Raw genomic sequence first — 23,439 nt, forward strand, 5'->3', positions numbered from 1 at the left:
CAGGTTTTTAGACTTTCCCAAAAGAGATTTTTTTTTTTTTTTCAATCCAAAATTGAAATGTTAAGACCAGCTTTTTGAACCTTTCATCTGACTGCATCCCAAACTTTGGGCTAACTTGTATTTCCCTTTACATCATTTTCATGTACACTGAATAATGGCAACAGGCATTTGATCTGTGTCTGGGTCAGGGCTGTTCTTGCTCTATACCATGAGTCACTGGTAGACGTACTTAGTGTGGAAAACCAATCCCTGCTGCTGGGCAAGAATTCCTTTGTTTGTTGGCTTTCTTTAAAATCTTGGTTTTTTTTCCATCTGGAAATAGGGGGGGGCAGGGTGAGTGGGGTAGAGAGTAATTTGCTGTGTTAAAGTAATGTTTTCACCTAATCTAAGAGATTACAATCTGTTGGGGGGTAGGAGAAAGCAAGATCTAATGTTTTTCTCCAGAATAAAAAAATTTAGCTCTTCTCTTAATATTTAAAATCTGATGATTGGTTACTCTAATATCTCCCTTAAACAAGAAAAGGAACAGAACTGATTTTTTTTTTCATTAAATTCTTACCCTCAGAGCAGAAATAATAAATGTTAAAGGGATCCTGAACACTCATTCCATGTGAACCAAATATGGTGACATATTTTTCAGACGAGTCATGAATACATTTGATTTATTTAGGTGGGCAGATCAACAGAAAGCCCTATCGACTTCGTTGTTACAGACACAATTTCTGGCAGTCAGAACAACGATGAGGCCCAGATTACACAAAGTACCATATCCCGGTTTGCCTGCAGGATTGTCTGCGACAGGAATGAACCTTACACCGCACGGATATTCGCAGCTGGATTTGACTCTTCCAAAAACATATTTCTTGGAGTAAGTACTATTACTGAAGACACTGTTTCAAGAAAAACACCCATTATCATCAGATATGACATTTAATTGTAGCCAAAGATTTGCTTTCCACGATGCCTCTACTTAGATTTGGAGATTTTAATTTTCAGATGTAGAGCCTGAAAGGTTGTTATTAAGAATCTAAATATAACTAAGTCATTACCTGATACTTGTTACATTTGCTGTATTAAGTGCGTGTACAATAATTGCTTCTTTTAAAAGTATATGAATATATTTATAGTAGATTTAAGGGGTTTATTTCAGTGGGAGAAAATAAATGGTCAAATCTACATAGAGTTCAAAGGAAAAGGTGACATTCTTTCATTCAGAAAATTTTCATTGGGCTGTGTCCCACATTAGGTGTCATAGATAAGATAGCACAAAACAGATTAAAAACTTCTGACTCCGTGAGGCTTCCGAGTAAATGAAACCCAGAAGTTTTAGTGAATATACAATTGTAATATAGTTATTCTTCTTCTTTTTTTTTTTTAAGCAGTATGTTTTTGCAGGGAAAAAAAAAAAAAAAGAACATTCAAAATGGCCTTTAAAAAATGGCCTAAACAGGGGCATCTGGGTGGCTCAATCAGTTAAGCATCTGCCTTCCACTCAGGTCATTCTCCGAGGTTCATGGGATCGAGTCCCACAACGGGCTCCTTGCTCAAGCAGGAAGTCTGCTTTCCCCTCTGCCCCTTTATCTCTGCTTGTACACACACACACTCTCTCTCTCTCAAATAAATAAATTTAAAAAATTTTTAATGGCCTAAACAATAACAAGAATGTATTATTTCTGTAACAAGAAGCACCAAGGAAGACAGGCCCAGGCCTGGATAATTCAATGGTTCTGTAACATCCAGAGAAGCAAGTTTGTTCTATCTTACCCCCATGTCCCCAGGCAGATCTGCTTCCTCAAACTACCTTAGGGATGAGAGATGGCTCCCACACTTCCATACACCTCTGCCACATGGTGACTTCCAGCTGAAGAAGAGGTGGCAGAGGCACTGTTTCTTCCTTATCTCTTTATATTGGTGGGGTTTTTTTAAGATTTTATTTATTTACTGGACAGGGAGAGAGAGAGCACAAATGGGGAGGGGCAGAGGGAGAAAGCAGGCTCCCCACTAAACAGGAAGCCTGACCAAGGGCTTGATCCCAGGACCCTAGGATCATGACCTGAACCAAAGGCAGATGCTTAACAGACTGAGCTACCCTTTTTTAAAAAAATTTACTTTTCATAATTGAATACATTTGACATATAACATTACATGTCAAATTTGTTCAATTTTATACTTACTTATGTAAGTATAAGGTGTACATCCATGTTACCATGATGTACTTATGTGTTGTAAAATGATTGCCAGTATTGGATTATTTACCACATTGCACAACTGGAGTACAATAATACGAGCTATATTCATAACACGGTGCATTAGATCTCTGTGGCTGATTCACTGCTCATTACAAGCTTGAACCCTTAAACACCATCAGTCTTACCACTCTCTCCCTGTACACCCCCTCCCCCATCCCATCCCTGATAACTGTCATTTTACTCTGTTTTTCATAGGCTTAACTTTTTAAGATTCCACATACACGTGATATCATTTTTCTCTGATTTGCTTAGCGTAATGTGCTCAGGGTCCATCCACGTTGTTGCAAATGGAAGGAGATCCTCCTTTCTTGTGGGTAAATAATATTTACAGTGTCTTTTTTTAATCTGTTCACTCATTGATGGGCATTGGGGTGGCCTTTCATATCTTGGCTATTGAGAATAATGCAATAAACATGGGAGTGCCTGTATCTCCTTGAAATCCTGTCTTCATTTCCTTTGAGTGTGTGCCCTAAAATGGAAATGCTGGATCACGTGGTAGTTGTTTTTCATTTTTTGGCTATTTGGGGTCTTTCCTGGTTGCACACAAAGTTTAGGATTATTTCTTCTATTTCTGTAGGGAATTCTCTTAATATTTTGATGGAGATTTTGCTGAATCTGTAGATGGATTTGGGTAGTATGGCCGTTTTAACAATATTCTTCTGATTCAGCTACCTTCCCATTTGTCTGTGCCTTCAGTTTCTTTCAGCAAAGTCTGTACTTTTCATTGTACAGATCTTTCACGTCCTTGGTGAAATTTATTCCTAAGTATTTTACTGTTCTTGATGGTGTTGTGAGTGGAATAGTTTTCTTTAGGCCTTTTTCAAATGCTTCCTCATTAGTGTAAAGGAATGCAACTTACTTCTCTATGTTGGTTTTGCATCCTGCCACTTTCCTGAAAACGTTAATTCCAACAGCTCTTTGATTGAATCTTTGCAATTCTCAATATATAAGATCATATCATTAGCGAACAGTGCTAAGCAATAGTTTTACTTCTTTCTTTCCAATCTGTATGCAATGTATTTATTTATCTTGCCTAATTGCTCTGGCTAGGACATGTAGCACTATATTGAGTAGGAACGGTGAGCGTGGGCATCCTTGTCTTTCTGATCTTAGAGGAAACTTAGCTGCAGGTTTGTCATATATGAACTTGATTATGTTGAGGTATATTCCTTCTGTAGCCAATCTGTTAAGGGTTTTTATTCTGTAAGGATGTTGTTTTTTGTCAAATGTTCTTTCTGTGGCTATTGAGATGATCATGTGAATATCTTTCATTTTCTTGATATGATGTATTACATTTATTGATTTGCATACTTTGAACCCTCCTTGCATCCCAGGGGAAGTCTCACTTGCTCATGGTGTATGATCCTTTTAATGCGTTTTTGAATTTGTTCATATTTTCTTGAGAAATTTTACATCTACATATATCAGGGATATTGGTCTCTAATTTTCTTGTAGTATCTTTATCTGGTTTTGGTATCAAAGGAATGAGTTTGGAAATGTTCCTTCCTCCTCAACATTTTGGAAGAGTTTGAGGAGGATTGGTGTTAATTCTTCTTTAAATGTTTGGTAGAATTCTCCAGTTGAAGCCGTCTGGTCCTGGAGTTTCTTGGGATTTTGTTTAAATTACTGATTTGATCTCTTTACTCATTATTGGGCTGTTCAAATTTTCTGACTCTTCCTGATTTAGTCTTGGTAGATGTGTGTTTCTGGGAATGTTTCTTTTCTTCTACATTCTAGCTGTCTTTCATGATTCTGTGTATGTCTATAATACCAGGTATAATGTTTCCTCTTTCATATCTAATTTTGGGTCTTCTTTTTTCCTAGTTTAGCTAAAGGTTTGTCAATTTTGTTTATCTTTTTGAAGAACAGTTCTTAGTTTCATTAATCTTTTCTGTTGTTTTTCTGGTGTCTAGTTCATTTATTTCTGCTTCAATCCTTATTTCTGCTAACTTTGGGATTGCCTTATTCTTTTTCTAGTTCCTTGAAGTATAAAATTAGGTTTAAATTAGCTTGTTTGAGACTTTTCTAATTTCTTTTGTTTTTTAAGATTTTATTTATTTATTTGACAGAGAGAGACAGCGAGAGAAGGAACACAAACAAGTGGAGTGGGAGAGGGAGAAGCAGGCCTCCCGCTGAGCAGGGAGCTTGACATGGGGCTCGATCCCAGTACCCTGGGATCATGACCCAAGCCGAAGGCAGACGCCCAACGACTGAGCCACCCAGGCGCCCCTAGACTTTTCTAATTTCTTAATATGCATGTTTATTGCTGTAAGATTCTCAGAACTTCTTTTGTTGTATCTCACAATATTTGATGTTGTGTTTTCAGTTGTTTCAAGATAATTTTTCCCCTTTTGATTTCTTCTTTGACCCAATGGTTATTTAAAAGGGGGTTGTTTAGTTTTCACATTTTTGCAGATCTTCTCACTTCTCTTTGATTGTCACTTTCTAGTTCATACCACTGTGGTCAGGGAAGATAGTTGATATGATTTTAGTCTTCTTAAACTTACTAAATTTGTTTTGTGGCCTATCCTGTCTCTCCTAGAGAATGTTCCAGTGCACTTGAGAAAAATATGTTCTGCTACTGTTGGATAGAATGTTCTGTATAGATCTATTAAGTCTGCTTGTTCTAAAGTGTGGTTCAGTTCCAGTGTTTCCTTGTTGATTTTCTTTCTGAAAAATCTATTCGTTGCTGACAGTGGGGTATTGAAGTCTCCTACAATTATTATTTCGTAGTCCATTTCTCTTTTAGATCGGTTATTATTTGCTTAATATAATTTGGTGCTTAGATGTTGGGCACATATATATATTCACAATCATATTTTCTTAATATACTGACCCTTTTATGATTATGTAATGACTTTGTCTCTTATTACCCTTTTTGGCTTGAAATCTGTTTTGTCTTATACAAATTTGACTATACCAACCTTCCTTTAGATTCTTTTTGCTCATAATATCATCTTCCATCCTTTCATTTTGAGCCTATGTGTGTCTTTAAAGCAGAGATGAGGGACGCCTGGATGGCTCAGTTGGTTGGACGACTGCCTTCAGCTCAGGTCATGATCCCGGAGTGCTGGGATCGAGTCCCGCATCGGGCTCCCAGCTCCACGGGGAGTCTGCTTCTCTCTCTGACCTTCTCCTCGCTCATGCTCTCTCTGTCTCTCTCTCTCTCAAATAAATAAATAAAATCTTTAAAAAAAAAAAAATAAATAAAGCAGAGATGAATCTCCTGTAGGACAGCATATCGTTGGGTCTTTTGTTGTTGTTTTTAATCCATCCAACCACTCTATGCCTTTTGGTGAGTTCAGTGCATTTGCAGTTGGTGTGATTATTGATATGTAAGGATTCACCATTGTCATTTTCTCTTTTGCCTTCTGGTTATTTTGTCTCTCCATTGTTTCTTTTTTCCTTCCATTTCTACCTGCTTCTGTACGTTGGTGGTTTTCCATGGTGCTTTTTGCTCAGTTTTCCCCGCTTTTAATGTTTTGTCTCTGCTCTAGATTTTTGCTTTGTAGTTTTCATGAAGTTTACATAAAACAACTCATAGATAAAATAGTCCTTTTTCTGCTGAGAGCAATTTCTCTTCTTTTGCCTATGAAGATTCCTTTTACTCTTTTCCTTTTATGTTTTTGATGTCACAAACTGTCTTTTTATGCTGTGATCTTGTTACCACGTTGTAGTATAGCTGTAGTTATTTTTACTATTTATTACAGGTATTTTTTTTTAATTTTATTTTTTATAAACATATATTTTTATCCCCAGGGGTACAGGTCTGCGAATCGCCAGGTTTACACACTTCACAGCACTCACCATAGCACATACCCTCCCCAATATCCATAACTCCACCCCCCCTCTCCCAACCCCCCTCCCCCCATCAACCCTCAGTTTGTTTTGTGAGATTAAGAGTCACTTATGGTTTGTCTCCCTCCCAATCCCATCTTGTTTCATTTACTCTTGTCCTACCCCCTTAACCCCCCATGTTGCATCTCCTCTCCCTCATATCAGGGAGATCATATGATAGTTGTCTTTCTCCGATTGACTTATTTCGCTAAGCATGATACCCTCTAGTTCCATCCACGTCGTCGCAAATGGCAAGATTTCATTTCTTTTGATGGCTGCATAGTATTCCATTGTGTATATATACCACATCTTCTTTATCCATTCGTCTGTTGATGGACATCTAGGTTCTTTCCATAGTTTGGCTATTGTAGACATTGCTGCTATAAACATTCGGGTGCACGTGCCCCTTCGGATCACTACATTTGTATCTTTAGGGTAAATACCCAGCAGTGCAATTGCTGGATCATAGGGTAGTTCTATTTTCAACATTTTGAGGAACCTCCATGCTGTTTTCCAGAGTGGTTGCACCAGCTTGCATTCCCACCAACAGTGTAGGAGGGTTCCCCTTTCTCCGCATCCTCGCCAGCATCTGTCATTTCCTGACTTGTTAATTTTAGCCATTCTGACTGGTGTGAGGTGATATCTCATGGTGGTTTTGATTTGTATTTCCCTGATGCCGAGTGATATGGAGCACTTTTTCATGTGTCTGTTGGCCATCTGGATGTCTTCTTTGCAGAAATGTCTGTTCATGTCCTCTGCCCATTTCTTGATTGGATTATTTGTTCTTTGGGTGTTGAGTTTGCTAAGTTCTTTATAGATTTTGGACACTAGCCCTTTATCTGATATGTCATTTGCAAATATCTTCTCCCATTTTATTACAGGTATTTTTAATGCTCGCCTTTAAACTTTGTGCTATCATTATAGAGTTTAGTATACTCTTATAAAGAGTTGCCGTTTCTGATTCTGTCACCTTAATCAGAGTTTTGTGTCCCTCTGTCTTTTCATTTCAGCTTGAAGAGCTCCTTTCAGCAATTATATAAGGCAGATCTAGGGATGGTGAACTCCCTCAGCTCTTGTTTGGGAAAGCCTTTTATTCTCCTTCATATCTAAAGCATAACTTTACTGGGTAGAATATTCTTGGCTGGCAGTTTTTAATCTGAGAAATTTTATAGCCTGATGGGGATTCCTTTGCAAGGAATCTTTTATTGCCCTAGCTGCCTTTAAAATTTTATCATTGACTTTTTAATAGTTTTAATATAATGTGTCTTGGAGAAGGTCTTGCATTGAGATAATAAGATGTTCTTTTGGCTTCATGGACTTTGTATATCAAGTTCTTTTCCCCAAGTTTTGGAGGTTCTCAAGAGTTATTTCTTTAAGTATGCTGTTTGTCCTTTTTCCCCTTGCTTCTCCCTCTAGAAAATTCATTATTCTTATGTTGGCTTTTCTGATGGAGTCTACTAGCTCTTGTAGTGTTTCTTCACTTCTTAAATCTTAATTCTCTCCTCCCTTCCATCTGAATCATTTCTCTGTTCCTGTCTTCCATCTTACTAATTCTCTCTTCCACCTGATCTGCTCTATTTCCAGTGCATTCTAATGCATTCCTCATGTCATTTATTGAGATCTTTTGTTTGGTTCTTTTTTAGAATTTCAGTGCCTTTGGTAAAGTAGTCCTTCTGTTTGTCAGTTATATTTCTGAGGTCATTGTATTGCCTGAGTTTTCTTGTAGCTCATTAAATTTCTTCATAGCAGCTGTTTTGAATTCTTTATCCATTAGATTGCAATATACCATGTCTTTGGGTTCAGTTGCTGGAAGATTGTCAATTTCTTTTTGTGATACTATATTACTGTGATTTTTTTCTTGATGTTTGATTAAAAGTGCCTCTGTCTTCACATTTAAAATAGGGAACACCCTATTTAGGCAAGGTTCTATTTACTTTGATTCTAACAGTTCAACATGTTTGTAGTTAGGAGCCTTTTATTTTTCAAAGATAGCACTATAGCACAAATTTTTGGTTTGTCTTAAGAGTGTGGGGGCAGGGACGCCTGGGTGGCTCAGTTGGTTGGATGACTGCCTTCGGCTCAGGTCATGATCCTGGAGTCCCGGGATCGAGTCCCGCATCGGGCTCCCGGCTCCGCGGGGAGTCTGCTTCTCTCTCTGACCTTCTCCTCACTCATGCTTTCTCTCACTGTCTCTCTCTCAAATAAATAAATAAAATCTTAAAAAAAAAAAAAAAAGAGTGTGGGGGCAGACTTCACAGAGGTTGGAAGTGGGCATCAAGGGAAAAGGAATGGGGGGTGCAGTGGAGCTGGGGGAGGTGTGTACTTAGTTCTTGGGACTTTGACGTGCCCACAACCTGGTAGGGGGGAATCCTCAAGTTGGAGCAGGGGATGGGGTGAGGCGGGGGCTCCCAGCAGTCCATGGACCAGAACCCTGGGGCAAACAGTAGGAGACAGTTCTCTGAAGTTCTCTTTGCCTTACTTGCTTCCCCCCACTCACTGCAGTCTTTCCTCAGAGACAGCAGCGGGTTCTTCCAGCTATAGAACATGCATGGGGCAGACCTCCCCCGACCTCCTTCACCCTCCACCTCCTTTGTCAGAAAAGGTCACGCTATCCCCCCCACCAGCCACTGCCTTTGTCACCTCTGACTCCCCAGCAACTCCCCTCCACTGCCTCTTCTGTGAGGCCATCAACCCACTTTGAGGGGCATGGACATATGGCTCTCAGGTGATCTGGAGGCCGCACCACCATGCTCTTTTTTGGCTATTGATGTCTGATTAGTTGTAAATCCAAGGGGCAAGGAGAAAGGAATAACCCATGCTGCTTGGAGGCTGAGGTCACTCCCCCTTCTTGTTCTCTCTTTAGAGCAAAGGAGCCTTACAGAAAGGCTCCTAGAAAACCCACTCATGTCTCATTGGCCAGAACTCAGTCACTGGCAAGAGGGCTTATCCTAATCAGAATGGACTCCTGAGTCATGTGAGCAGTAGCTGGCCCTGTCATCAAGAAAGAGAGCTCACTAGCCCAGGCATCAAAGAGCATTTGTCCTGCCCTTATAGCAAGCTGTCTTTACCTTCCATCTTTGAGGATATAAACACTGATATTTATGAAGATACACTGGCCCCAACTTGTTAGTGTAACATTTTTTTTAAATTTTGCATGTTTAATAAAAACTCCTTTTTTCCCCTTCCTTCTGTATACTTCCCAGGTAATGATTACATGTAAAGCACTGATACATAAGAGGCAAAAGGATTGCACAAATAGAACCGAAGAAGACATAGTAGATTCCCAGAATCTCCCCAGGGTAACGGGGTTGGATAGAAAAGAACCTCTGAAGGAAGGGCTCAGGCATCAGGTTCTTTTTTTTTTTTTAAAGCTCCCAAGATGAATAGAATGCATATCCAATGATAAATCATTCATACATTTTAGTACTTTCATGTTATCAGAATAATTGCATATTTTATCCTTCTGATTATTAGCTTTAAATAGAAAATGAAAATTCATCACTTTCCTTCCTTCTGCCTGTACCGGATATTTTAAAGAGATTCTGGAATCCCTTCATTTTGAACATAATCTTAGCGTGCTTTTTCTGTTCTGTGGTATGTTCTTCAGGAAAAGGCAGCGAAATGGAAAAATCCTGACGGCCACATGGATGGGCTCACTACTAATGGCGTTCTCGTGATGCATCCCCGAGGGGGCTTCACTGAGGAGTCCCAGCCTGGGGTCTGGCGTGAAATCTCAGTCTGTGGAGACGTGTACACCCTGCGAGAAACCAGGTCAGCCCAGCAAAGAGGAAAGCTGGTGAGTGGTCTTCACTCTGGAAAATGTACCACACTACAAGAGCCTCGCTCAGGGACTGTCATTTTTCTCCCCTGAAATCTAGAGCCTTTATGGAGGTAACAGTGCTGTGAACCATTGACCCAGAAGAATGAGAATTCCCTAAGCCCCTGAAAATGCTAACGACACGGGCTCATTTCCTTCCATGATTAAGCTTTTCCCATAGTAGAAGAAAATTATCTTTTTCCTCCTTACTACCTTAATAGTGTATCCTTTATTATATGCTTCATTACAAAATTCCACTTAAATTCACTTTAAGAAGGACATACAGACTTTTTGTGTAAAACTTTACTAATTTGGAAAAATCCTGAGCTGTCCAAGACTAATTAGTGAAAATTATGAATTATGGAATTATTTACTAGACTTTCTGGAACTAAAAGATAATTAAGTTAGCTTTTTTCCCCTTCAGTTCATTGTAAGAAATTAATACATAATTCCCTATGTAATTCACCAAAATCATAAAACTTTTTACTTGAAATCATTCATAGAGGGCATTGACTTGACATGTTAATATTTTCCTATAAATATCCCTGCTTATCCCAAATGCCCTAAAGCAGTTGGCTTTTTAACTCTTTCCTTCTGTGGAGAATAATTATAAGCCCTTAAATGGGAAGTTTGCGGTTTGTGATCTTGCCATGGCTGTGTGGCACAGCGCCAGACGTTTCTGAGTAAACTTGCAGCTCCAGTGCTTTTCATTAATTGGTGGATAGAAGTTAGGAGAGAATGAATGTTTTCTTCCCCCCCCCCCCCCCCAGAAAAGCATAGAGTGATCTAGCATTTTTCAGCAAGATGCTAACAGGTTTCACTGAGTCAGAAAAAGAAGATGGCAGTGGTGGGAGGTTGGGGGGTTGAGGGAGACTTTAGTACTAACCTGGTTTGCTAGACTCGATGTTTGTTTGTAGGGAACTGTTATTTTTATTTCTATTTCATACCATTACTGAACTACAAATACAGCTTCTGCATTTTTACAAGGCCCAATATTAGAGCATCCTGGCTGAGTAAACAGAAGTGTTTTCCAAGAAAGACCAGAGCAAATACGATAACATCTGTTTAAACACTTCTCAAGAGACTGTAAATAGGGAACAGACTGTGAAAGCAGTTTTTTCAAATAACTTTGTTTCTGATCACTGGATAATTTCATACAAAACTGACCGAGGTCGGCTGAACTGGTTCTCAGGCGTGATGATGGCAACAGTAGAAGTCAGTATAAGTCGTTGCTGGATCAGGCACTACGTGAACATTTCAGAGACCTCAGGTCATGAAATCTGGGCAGCTCTGTCAGAGAAGTGGAATCCTGCCCATTTTGTGGATGAGGAAGGTATGGCACGAGAGGTTAAATATTGCCCAGGGTCCCAGAGTGAGAAGGTGGCAATAGATGGAATTAAAACGTGTCCTCCTTGATAGAGTCTGGACTCCCACGTTGCCGTTTGGTATCCTCTTGTGGGGAGCCCTAGCCGACCCTCACATGGGAGAGTTTACACCAGAGCATATGCTTTCTTGGGAAATAGAAAGCGTTCGCTGGAGTCCGAGAAGGGCTTGTCTTTCTCAACGGGCACATTTCTAGAATGAGCTTCTTGCCCATCCTCGGTGATTGTGCAGTGACCCAGCTCAGGCAGCTGTGTGTGTCATGGGAGGGGACATGCTCCTGAGAAGAAACGACTCCCAGAATAGCCTGTGTTCAGGGGTTGTGTTAAGTCTCAACTAATTTTAAAGTCAGTCCCTGTAGGAGACCCTCAGATCTTCCCCAGATTGTGCTATACTGATAGTGTATGGTGTAAAGGTTTCTGAGTTCCATGCAGCTGATCTTGCACTATGGGAAACACGGGGTGGGGAGGGGGTCAGTGAGAGGACCCAGCCCCCCTACAGCCCCCTCTTGTTAACCAGGGAAGGTTCATCTGTGGTGAACACCTGCGAATTCTGGGAGCTTAGGTTTCCATTTCGGACTCTGGTTCTGTAGCTGTGGCTGGTAGCATTGAGGTAAGTGGTCTCTCTGGAGATAGATTTAAGGAATAGGGCTCTGGCAGTCCTGTACATTTGCAACCGAATACAGAAATATGGAGACTAATGTGATCTGCTGGCAATTCAGAATATTTTGAAAGTAGTAGATGCCTCCTGTTCTTGGTGTGGAACTAGTGCTGGTAGAAGGTTTCGGATTAATACCATACTCAGTGTTTAATGTGAATCATCATACTGATTTGTTAACAACTGCCATGTTTCTCATCACAACAAGCTTTGTCCTTGATCAGTATAATTAATTAAATGTGGGGGAAATGCCCCTTCAGGAGCTGAACCCCCTCCATAATCAGGTGAATAGACTTTGAATTGTATCCTGTTTCTTATGTTTTCAGCTAGGTGTGAGCATACTATAGGCTAGGTCTACCAGATCCATACTGGATATATAATGTATCACATAATACTGGGGTATTTAAACTACACTGGCTCTGTAAAACTTAGTAAATTCAGCTAAGTTCACCTCCTTACCCAATTTTAGATGCTATAAAAATAACCCTAGTGTCACCTATCGACTCTCCCAAGTGAGTCACAGTAAGTCTCTCTCGGGCAGTGCTCAGAGCAACCTCATGACATCAGTGTCATGGTTCCCGGTGACAGATGAGAAAACCAGGGCTTTAAAAAGTTGATAACTTGCTTGTAAGCAGTAGGTGGGACCCATCCAGTCCGTCCTCCCCACTTCTGAAGTGACCTTTTGGAAAAGCAGATCTGTTATTTTATAGCTGTGGAAAACTGCCTTCATTTCCTCTGGGCACAGGAGGCCAGACGGAACCTCCAGGCCCATTGTTGGTCACCTGTGGCACGCCGGCAGCTCCCTCCGTGCGCCTGCTGTGTGGCCTTGCCTCCCTCTTCTGGACCGTCTTCTCTTCCACCCACTGGTTCCTGACAACAATGTTTTCAAATCTCTGTTCAAGGGCAATCTTTTTTAAAAAGCATTTCTGACCTCCTGTCATCAAACTAACAGTAGCAAACATCAGCATCGTGCTTACTGCCTGCCAGACATGGTTCTAAGAACATTCTTTGTATGATTTAATGCTCACCCTCCTCTTGTCCAGTCCAGAAGGGAGAACCAAGGGGAACCAAGGCACAGGTAGCTGAGGTAACCGCCCCAGGTTAGAGCTAGTATGTGACCGAGCCTGGGTGCACACGGAGGCCATGGGCTGTAAAGTCCACGCTCCTAACCCCTTTGGGGACGTGGCCTCACGTGACGGTTGCAGCACATTATGGACCTTCACTGGCTTCTAGCTCCAGCATGTCTGCCTCCTGCTAGTGAAGAAGACATCTCTTCAGGATGGTAGAGAAGCTGTATTAGCTCCAGGCCTTAGAGCACACCCGGCACATGGAAGCAGTGGTTGGATTCCTGCCTGCCATGTCTAACAGCTTCACCTCAGCTGTTAATCAGACTTGTAAGCACTTGGTGTACTATGTGCTGTCCTTTTTAAAGTGAAGGCTTTCTCTTTCTCTGACTTAGCATAATACCATCCAGTTCCATCCACATCAGTATAAATGATAAAATTTCATCCTTTCTGATGTCCAGTAGTCCACTGTGTGTGCATGTATGTACACACACCACATCTCTATCTAGTCTTCTGCCAACGGACAATGGACATCTGAGCTCTTTCCATAGTCTGGCTAGTGTGGACATTGCTGCTATAAACATTGGGGGGCAGGTGCCCCTTCAGATCACTGCATTTGTAGCTTTGGGGTAAAAACCCAGTAGTGCAGTTGCTGGAAAGAAGTCAGAAAGGGAGGCAAACAGTCAGAGACTCTTAACTCTAGGAAACAAACAGGGTTGCTGAAAGGGAGGAGGATGGTAGGGGGGAGGGGGGGACAGGGTGACGGACATCAAGGAGGGCACGTGATGTGAGGAGCACTGGGCATTATACGCAACAGATGAATTATTCTACATCTGAAAGTAAGTATGTACTATATGTTGGCTAACTGAATTTAACTTAAAAAAAAATGGCAAATGGCAAATGCTTCTCCAGATCATAGGAATACAGAACAAACAACAGATTGAGGGAAGCTAAAGATCACCAGGCATCATTTGGGCCACTGCAGTCCTTATCACAGGGTCCCACAAGGACCTGGGTTGGAGGTGGTCACAGGGAGGATGAATCTTCACAGCTGGACCGGTGGGACGCATCCTGTTCCTCGGTGCGGTCAAGGAGCAATAGTGTTATTGATGAGGAGGAAAAATGAAAACCTAAGATTGGTGAAGTTGGTTAAAATAATCACTGCAGTAATTGAACATTTAGGGTCTGCGAAGAGGGCCCACCCCTATTCCATCCCGTGTCCCTGTGAGGAAACAGGCGGGGCTCAGGGAGGAACAGCCTCCTGGAGCCTCTCAGGGAGGCCGTGGGAGACCGCCTGCCGTGTTCACTTGCACGAGAATTTTTACTCAGAGAAAAGAATGTTAGAGCGCGGGGCTGCACGGTGCTTCTACCAGCCTGTCCTCCTCGTTGCAGGTGGAAAGCGAGACCAACGTCCTGCAGGACGGCTCCCTCATCGACCTGTGCGGGGCCACGCTCCTCTGGAGGACGGCGGATGGCCTGTTCCACACCCCGACGCAGAAGCACATCGAAGCCCTGCGCCAGGAGATCAACGCCGCGCGGCCGCAGTGCCCCGTGGGGCTCAACACCTTGGCCTTCCCCAGCATCAACAGGAAGGATGTGGTGGAGGAGAAGCAGCCCTGGGCCTACCTCAGCTGCGGCCACGTGCACGGCTACCACAACTGGGGCCACCGGAGCGACACGGAGGCCAACGAGCGCGAGTGTCCCATGTGCAGGACTGTGGGCCCCTACGTGCCGCTCTGGCTCGGCTGCGAGGCGGGCTTCTACGTGGACGCCGGGCCCCCCACGCACGCTTTCACCCCCTGCGGACACGTGTGCTCCGAGAAGTCCGCCAAATACTGGTCCCAGATCCCCCTGCCTCACGGGACTCACGCGTTCCACGCCGCCTGCCCTTTCTGCGCCACGCAGCTGGTCGGGGAACAGAACTGCATCAAATTGATTTTCCAGGGACCCGTGGACTGATGCCCCGGACAGCCGTGTGCGACTTTATTAACAAGTTACTGTGAAGATTTTGCCACTAACTCTAGATTTTACCTTTTTATAATGCTGTTTATTAAGGGGAGGGGGGACCTGAGGCTGGGGAGGAGGGGCGGGGGAGGGCAAAAAGGGGGGTGGGGTGTCACGGCCCTGAGACATGCCCGGAATTTAAGACCACAGTGGCGTGGTGCATGCTCTGAACAGCGGCATTGTCATCGAAGTATGCTTGATGCAACCATCCTATCTTTGTACTAATTGGATTAAAAAGGCCATGCTTTTATTTTAACCTTGGGTTTTTAAACGAGGTTTTCCTTTGTAAACTTGGACGAGACTTGAAATCCTATTTTACAAATGCAGACGAAATTCATTCAAAAGGTGTTGCCTCTCCATGTGTGCCCTTCCATGCAGCGTGGTCTCGGTGGTGACCCGGGGCCGTGCGCGGCGCCTTCAGAGCCTTGACCAAGGCTGGGAGCTGAGCGGCTCCGGCTCCGCCGCTCGGTACAAAGGGATGAAATGAAATGAAAACCTAAGATTGGTGAAGTTGGTTAAAATAATCACTGCAGTAATTGAAGGAGGCCTTAGGCGCGGAGGGCTTGTTCTGAAAGCTGGGGTTTTCAGATTTTTCTCTTTTTTGGGGGGAAGAGAACATCCCTTTGCTACCATGTTTTGTTTTTACTTTGGTGGAATTCAATGGCTTTATCCACACAGTCATCTGAGAACTTGGCATTTCAAAGAAATTTCCATAACTTTTTATTCCACCTTTGGTTATGTCCTTGATAACGCCTCGTGCATGGCCAGAACTGTTTGGTTAATTAAAATGCAGCAACTCTTAAAAATTCCGTAATCAAGGGGGATTATTGCAGCAATCAGTATGGCCTACATACTATACCATCAAGTTTCTTTTCTTCCTGGATTGTTTAGGATTTAGGATTAAAAATAAGGTTTTACCTTTTAAGAAACCACTTGTTGGGGTTTCTTAAGTGTTTCTCCCTTAAGGCGGCCAAAATTCTGGGAGCCTCGAAGCAACAGCTCACAAGGATGCAGGCATTTTGGTTCGCTCGCTCCCTGCCATCTGTCACCTTCTCCTGCAGCGTACGGAGCCCCGTAAGTCTAGAAAATGTTTGCAAATCAAACTAAATTTAAATGGGATCATTAGATATACACAACACCAAGTGCTACATCTGCAGAGATAATTTGAAATTCCTGATTTCAAGAGAGCAAATGAGTGTTTACTGAGGAATAATTAAATCAGAATTTCATATGAGCGCCACCATCCTTCTGTTAGTTCTGTTCATTTTGAGTGATTCTCGGATGCTCATTCTCCGTCCTCGGTACAGATAGCGTCCCTGCTCCCAGAATGTAAAGATTTCTAGGCCAGGAGACTGCCGCGGCTCCGCTCATAGACTTGAAGCAGAGCCTGCCACATGCAGCAAGTATTTATTTAAACTAACATCCATGCTATATTTTAACCTTTTAAGGGTATAGAATTTACAGGATTCTCACATACTGTGTTCATACTTGAATATCTTTCCATGTTTTGCGGGGAACAGCATGCTGGGAAATAGGTTGCCCTGTTTTCAGTTGTTCTAACCCATGGTGAAGGTCTTTCTTCCTGAAAGTGATTAGATTACCCTTGATTGCTGCTACTTATTTGACCTAATATCTAAAAAGTTCAGCTCAGTTTTTTAAAAAAAAAGTTTACTTTTCAGAGGAGATTATCATTGAGGAGATGTTTTTTTGTTTTGGTAATTTTTAAGTGATATGAAAATCCAGCAACAGTCCTCTTCTGGATAGCTTACTCTGTTCTGTAGGTAATTTCATTTTCTTTTCATCTGCAGGGAGAGTAAGTCATAATGTATCAAATGCCTTTTTAGGTAGTCTCTGTCCCTGAGGATTAGCTTTCATTTAGCGTGTCTTTTCAGTTTGTGCTACTTTGGGCTCCACAAAATGACAGAAGCTGCAACAGTTCCTTTTCTTGCTGTATGGCTAGAAGGTGATTGGGGGAGTCTTAATACCCTAAAAGCATTTTGTATGGTAACCGGCCTTGCCTCTAAGAAGGGCTGGATTTTCCCTATCAGAAACATTTCTGGAAAGTTACAATCTGATATAATCTTTCATTTCAAGGACTGTAATAGTTCAGGGTCTAGCAGATTTACGTGCAACACATGGCCCCAAATAACTTTCCAACGTGAAATGTTTGTTATTGTTTACTTCTAGTAAATGGAGATAACAAAGTAAAAGCTGAACTTGGAGTAATAAATTCCAAGCTCTTTGAAGGGGACTAACAGTACACTGTCCCCCGTCCACATTGCGTCTCCTGTGACCTCCAAGTGAGGTCCCCTTACCCTCTGGGGAAGGAACAGCAGAGAGGGGCAAGACTGCAAAAAAGATGCCAGGCTCCTCTTGGCTGCTTCTAATAAGAGTCGCTTAGAATCTGACCCAAGGAGTTTCCTCCCAGGTGGAGAGCAGTTCAGTTTGTGAGAATAAAGAGCTCCAGCTCGACAGAGAAACGCAATTTAGAAAAAGTAACTTCTCCGAGGTTACCTCTGTTTTCATCTTGCTTGCCACCACATTAAAGGGTGAGTCCCGCTCTCCCAGGTGTCCACATAGGAAACTGCCGATCGATTATTGTGATCTTGGCCTGACCAAAATGCCTTTGTGAATAGGTCACCAGAAGTTAAAAAAAAAAAAAAAAATACCCAGTGATGTATTCCTGTAGTTAACTTTTTCCGTTGTCAGTTTACTATTTTAAAAGAAAAAAGGGTGGATGGGATACAATTCTGAATATTTTTCTAGTCCGGAATTTTTTTTAATTAATAATCGGTGCTGTCGGGTCATGCATGCTGCAACTCAGTATTTCCCTTATTTGATTTCGCTTTTTGCAAGAAGGGCTATGGTTCACATGGCAGAGTAAATATTAAACTTTCTGGGGTTCCCTCCCCCCACCTGTGGCCCAAAAGAATTAAAATCTTTTAATATAAATAGCATATTTATCATTCCTCAATAGTTAATTATAGAGTTTGGTAACTTTGTGCCTCAGGGAAGCCACGTGATATAACTGGTTATAGAATTTCAGGGTTAGGGTTTAAAGAAAGGAGAAAGCCATTGGAAAAATGATGGGCTCCATGAAGGAGACTAATGAATCTGGATGCAGAAATATGCCAGGAACTGGCATACACATGATTGTAATAGAATTTCTTTCCAGTATCAATAGGGAAAGCTTAAGTTAATTGCATATACTGTATTAGGAAAGTTGAGAACTCTTCCTAAAGCTTCAATTGCTTTATTTTTGCTTACATAAAACTCAAACACCTGTGTCGTGGGAGCTCAGTATTGTGATTTGGGCACTTTTGAAAGTTAAAGCGAGCATGTTTTCTCCTTTTGTCATAGGTCTCACAACTGTTACCTGCGGTTCTAGGATTTTGATCAACTTTTTAGCCATTCTGTGCTTTGGATTCGTGTGAAAGGATGTGTGATCACGGCATTGTTCATGCTGGCTACAGGCTGGTTATTTTCATGCAATTTTGCCTTGTAACAGTGGAATTTCTGATAGGCAAACCACAGAACCTTGATTTTAAGCCAGATCCATCTCCATTCCCTTGGCAGGGGATCTTCTAGCCCCTAGTTTAGCCTTCATGGGCTGAGGGTATGAAGTTCCTTCTCCAGGGCTGGAAATAGAGCGGAGCTCTGTTATCGTTTCTTAATGACCCAAAGGCCAACGAGACAACTCCAGGATTTTTTTTAAAGAAGAATGTAAGCATTGCAAAAGTAGTAAAACAAAAGAAGGTTCAGTGTTTCTTTTCAGTAAAACATATATCCTCTCAAGTTTTCGCCCTCATGAAGAAGCCCTAGAGGAAGATAGGACAAAGTAAATATTTTTCCAGTTCTACTTAACCGTTTCTAAACAAAAATAAACTTGATGAAAGGGAAATTATTTCTTTTTAGCGGAGATGACCAATTGTTTCTCTGTATGAAATAGTCTAGAAGTTACGGGGTGGTCACATTTACCATGTATAGTGTTATGAGCAATTAAATATTATGGATATATTTGTAAAACTGTTCTTTTATATTTCATGTCAAATTGAAAAGTTTATTTCTTCACTATTGTACCTGTGGAAATACAAGCCATTTTACAGGAAAAAAAAAATCTTCGAAAATTATTAAAATGAATCTCAGTATGTTTGTGAGTCATTGTCTTCAGATTCTGTGGCTGTCTGGGGCTTATCAGGACATTTAATACGAAGCCGTTACAAAAGTAGACTTGATTTTTACATTTCTCAAACTTACAAGTTGATCCCATGTCTTTGTGCTTATTGTATTCTATTCCACACAATATATTTTTAAATTTGATTTTGAAAATCCCATTTTTTATTAAAAATTAAAATTCTTTTAAACTATTTTAAAAAATCCTATTGGTGCTTAAATCTAACTTCCAGGAGAATTTAACCTGACTCGTAGAATTAATGGATTTTCTTCATGTTCACTATAGTTCTAGGGCTGCTTTTGCAACAATCTTCATTCACTTCTAACAACGTAAGGATTATGGGTTAGCCTTCAAGCTGTAAACGAATAGATCTTTCATAAGAAAATATATGTATTTGATAGTTTCTCATCATATTGATATTTAAGGAGGCATAATATTTGAGGGAGATGGATTTTTCATTTCCCAAAAGAAAATGCACATTAACATGGGCTTTTATTTTGGGAATTAAATTTGATAAAGTATTGGAACACTTAAGTTTCCAGGAATTCTAAGATGGATTTTAGAAAAATATAGCCACTTGCAATTGTGAGATACATCCCATTTGACAAGGGTGCCAGAGTATTCAATGGGGAAAGAACAGTATTTTCAACAAATGAAACTGGGATAACTAGATAGCCACATACAAAAGAATGACGTTCTTACTTCACACAATACACCAAAATTAACTCAAAATGGATGAGAGTGCTGAAATTATAGAATTCTTAGAAGAAAACAATAAACATTTGTGACCTTAAATGTAACACCAAAAAAAAAAAAAAAATTGGGCTTTAAAATAAAAAATGGTTCATTTATTTCCCCTATATTCATCTGTTTCATTTCTTAAATTCCACATTGAAAAAAAAATGTTTTTTATACATTGAAGGACGGGGTCAAGAAAGTAAAAAGACAAACCACAAAATAGAATTGGAGTTGTACACAGAATATGTTAAGAACTCATAACTCATCAATAAAAAGAACCAGTAAAAAGAGAATGAAAAAATACATACTCAAATCTTTTGACCAAAGAGGGTACAGAAATAACCAATAAGCACATAAAAAGATTCCCATCCCCAGGCATCATCAGAAAAGTGCAAATTACAACCAGGAGATAACTTTATACCCACTATGATGGTTATTAATAAAAAGATGTAGCAAGTGTCAACAATGTGTTGAAAAATTGAAACCCTCATACACTTACAATCCCTCATACACTGTTAGGGATTATAAGATAGAACATACAACCACTTTGGAACAAATAGTATGCCTGTTCCTCTTAAGGTAAAATATACGATTGCCATGGGACTCCTACATATGTAGCCAAAGATTCCTGAAAACATGTTCACACAAAAACTTGTACGTGAATATTAATACCATCATTAGTCATAGTAATCAATAAGTAGAAACAACCCAAAAGTCCATCTGATGAATGAAGAGGTATCCACACAGCGGAGTTAGCTATAAAAATTAATGAAATACTGATATGAACTTTGAAAACATGCCAAGTGAAGGAAGCCATACACAAAAAACTACATTGCATGTCAGAAAATAGGCAAATTCAGAGACAGAATATAGATTGACAGGCACTGAGGAGAGCGAAGAGTCAAGGAGTAAGTACTACATTACTACTTTCGTTATTACATGAAAATGTTCTCAATTTACATAACAGTGATGGTTGCACAAATAATATACTAAATAAATTTTATACTTTGAAAGGGTGACTTTTCAATGTCTGAATATTATTTCTCAAAGCTAATTTTTTTAAAAAGTTACATAATAAATTCAGAGATGTTAGGCTGAAAAATCTGCATCCTAGAATTTAAATACAGCCCCATAAATCTTAGTGCTTCACATAAAAATATTGAGGATCCTTGAGATGTTTTCCAAAGTCTTAAAACAGCTTATTCCTTTCTATCACACTTCCACATGCCATTAGATAAGAACATAGATAAAAGACCACTAAGAAGATTAGAAGAGGGGCGCCTGGGTGGCTCAGTGGGTTAAGCCACTGCCTTCGGCTCGGGTCATGATCTCGGGGTCCCAGGATCGAGCCCCTGCATCAGGCTCTCTGCTCAGCAGGGAGCCTGCTTCCCCCTCTCTCTGCCTCTCTGCCTCTTGTGATTTCTCTGTCGAATAAATAAATAAAATCTAAAAAAAAAAAAAAGATTAGAAGAGAACTTGGTATTCTTAGGGATGGACTGCCCTTTTTGCTGTTAGGATGAATAAACAGAATGGTATTTCTGGAAAAAATAGAATGCTATCTGAGGCTTCAAAATCCACTTTCTTTAAAAATTATTTTTTTGGAGCATGCCAGTGACTCAGTCAAGTATCCCACTCTTGATTTGGGTTCTTGAGGTCATGATCTCAGGGTCACAAGATCAAGCCTCCTATTAGGCTCTGTTCTCAACAGGGAGTCTGCTTGAACTTTTCTCTCTCCCCCTCTCCCTTTGCCCCTCCCCCTGCTCCTCTGCACACTCTCTAAAATTTTTTTAAGCACATGTTGCAATGAGCACTGGCTGTTCTACACAAATAATCATGGAACACTACATCAAAAACTAATGAAGTACTGTATGGTGACTAACATAATAAATATTTTTAGGGGCGCCTGGGTGGCTCAGTGGGTTAAGCCACTGCCTTCGGCTCAGGTCATGATCTCAGGGTCCTGGGATCAAGCCCCGCGTCGGGCTCTCTGCTCAGCAGGGAGCCTGCTTCCTCCTCTCTCTCTGCCTGCCTCTCTGCCTGCTTGTGATCTCTCTCTGTCAGATAAATAAATAAAATCTTAAAAAAAATATACTTTTAAGCTTAAAACTTTTTAACTCTTATAATCAAAATAAAAACTAACAGAGGGCCACTATAAAAGATTTAAAATCTAGGGAGCATGAAGAATAAAACTTATTCCTCTACCACCCAAAAATAAACTATTAATATTTGAAGTTAGATCTTTCTAAACTTAAAAAAAAATTAATTTTTGTGACTTCAGTTTCATTCTGGTATTTAGTTACTTAAACAATAATTGATAGAAATTTTGAAATGTGGTTTTGGGAACAGAGGGAAAAGTGACTGATATATCTGGAGTGGGTTTCTCAGTAAACAGCTACAAAAAGGAAATTTTCTCTCCTATGGCACAAAAAGTTTCCAAGGTTGGGAAAATGAAACTGTGATGGTTAGGCTGCCAAAGCTGTAAGGCTAAGAAGACTGTTTTCAAGCTGTTGTGTCCCCCTAAACACCCATTGCCAATCATGGGAAATACTTTGGCAGGCCCACATGGACTATTTTTAAACATTACTTCCTTCTTTTATCTTCTAAACAGGTCCTAGTTGAAGAATAAAGTTATTACTTAAAAAAGGTAAAGTGGATTCTTTCTTGCCTACTTCCGGGTTCAAATTTGAGGTCACATCAGAGGGCCATGGGGTGTTTGTTGAAAATGCAGATTCTGTAGTGGCATCTACAGAGGCTGGTGATGTTCTAGCCTTCTAGGTCTCTTCAGTAACTCATACCTTTGGACAGACAACATAAATGATTTCATAGGCAATGCATGTTCCATGCTTTAGGAAACTTTTCTTCAAATAAATGATTGTATGAGTCATGGGCTTCATGGTGCAAGTTACCGTGCACTAACAAAATACAGTATTTTCCACAAAACTAGAATAACCCTAAGGTTTGTATGGAGCCACAAAAGACACCAAATAGCAAAAGCAATCTTGGAAAAAGAACAAAATTGGAGGTATAATAATCCCAGAATTGAAGATACATTACAAAGCTGTAGTGATCAAAACAGTATGGTACTGGCACAAAAATAGACACCTAGATCAAGAGAACAGAATAGAAAGCCCAGAAATAAGTCCTTGATTAGATGGTCAATTAATCCACAACAAAGGAATTAGCATGTACATATACAATTGGGGAAAGTCTCAACAAATGGTGTTGGGAAAACTGGACAGCTACATGCAAAAGAATGAAACTGGACCACTTTCTTACAACATACACAAAAACTCAAAATGGATTAAGGACCTCCATGTGAGACCTGAAAACACAGAAATCCTAGAAGAGCGCACAGGCAATAATTTCTCTGACATCAGCCATAACAACACTTTTCTAGATTCCACTCCTGAAGTGAGGGAAACAAAAGCAAAAATAAACTATCAGAACTACACCAAAATAAAAAAGTTCTTCAGAGCAAAGGAAACAACCAACAAAACTAAAATACAACCTATTGAATAG

At 40.6% G+C, this 23,439-nt stretch overlaps 1 protein-coding gene and 1 long non-coding RNA gene across 3 annotated transcripts in view; both read left to right on the forward strand.

Moving 5' to 3' along the window:
• Nucleotides 1-15,483, forward strand: part of PELI2 (pellino E3 ubiquitin protein ligase family member 2) — a 194,508-nt gene extending 179,025 nt beyond the window's left edge. For both annotated transcript variants that reach the window (XM_047737114.1, XM_047737115.1), the window contains exons 4-6: nt 671-868; nt 9,694-9,882; nt 14,397-15,483. In XM_047737114.1, the coding sequence (XP_047593070.1) occupies nt 671-868; nt 9,694-9,882; nt 14,397-14,963 (954 nt within the window). In that variant the 3' untranslated portion in view covers nt 14,964-15,483. The remainder of the gene's footprint in view (nt 1-670; nt 869-9,693; nt 9,883-14,396) is intronic.
• Nucleotides 15,484-15,498: 15 nt separating this feature from the next.
• On the forward strand, nt 15,499-19,165 carry LOC125104564 (uncharacterized). Its single transcript, XR_007128654.1, has 2 exons — nt 15,499-16,888; nt 17,220-19,165. It is a non-coding gene; the product is annotated as an uncharacterized LOC125104564 (long non-coding RNA).
• Nucleotides 19,166-23,439: the final 4,274 nt, after the last annotated feature.

The sequence above is a fragment of the Lutra lutra genome, chromosome 7, assembly GCF_902655055.1.
Source record: "Lutra lutra chromosome 7, mLutLut1.2, whole genome shotgun sequence".
NCBI classification, from domain to species: Eukaryota; Metazoa; Chordata; class Mammalia; order Carnivora; family Mustelidae; genus Lutra; species Lutra lutra.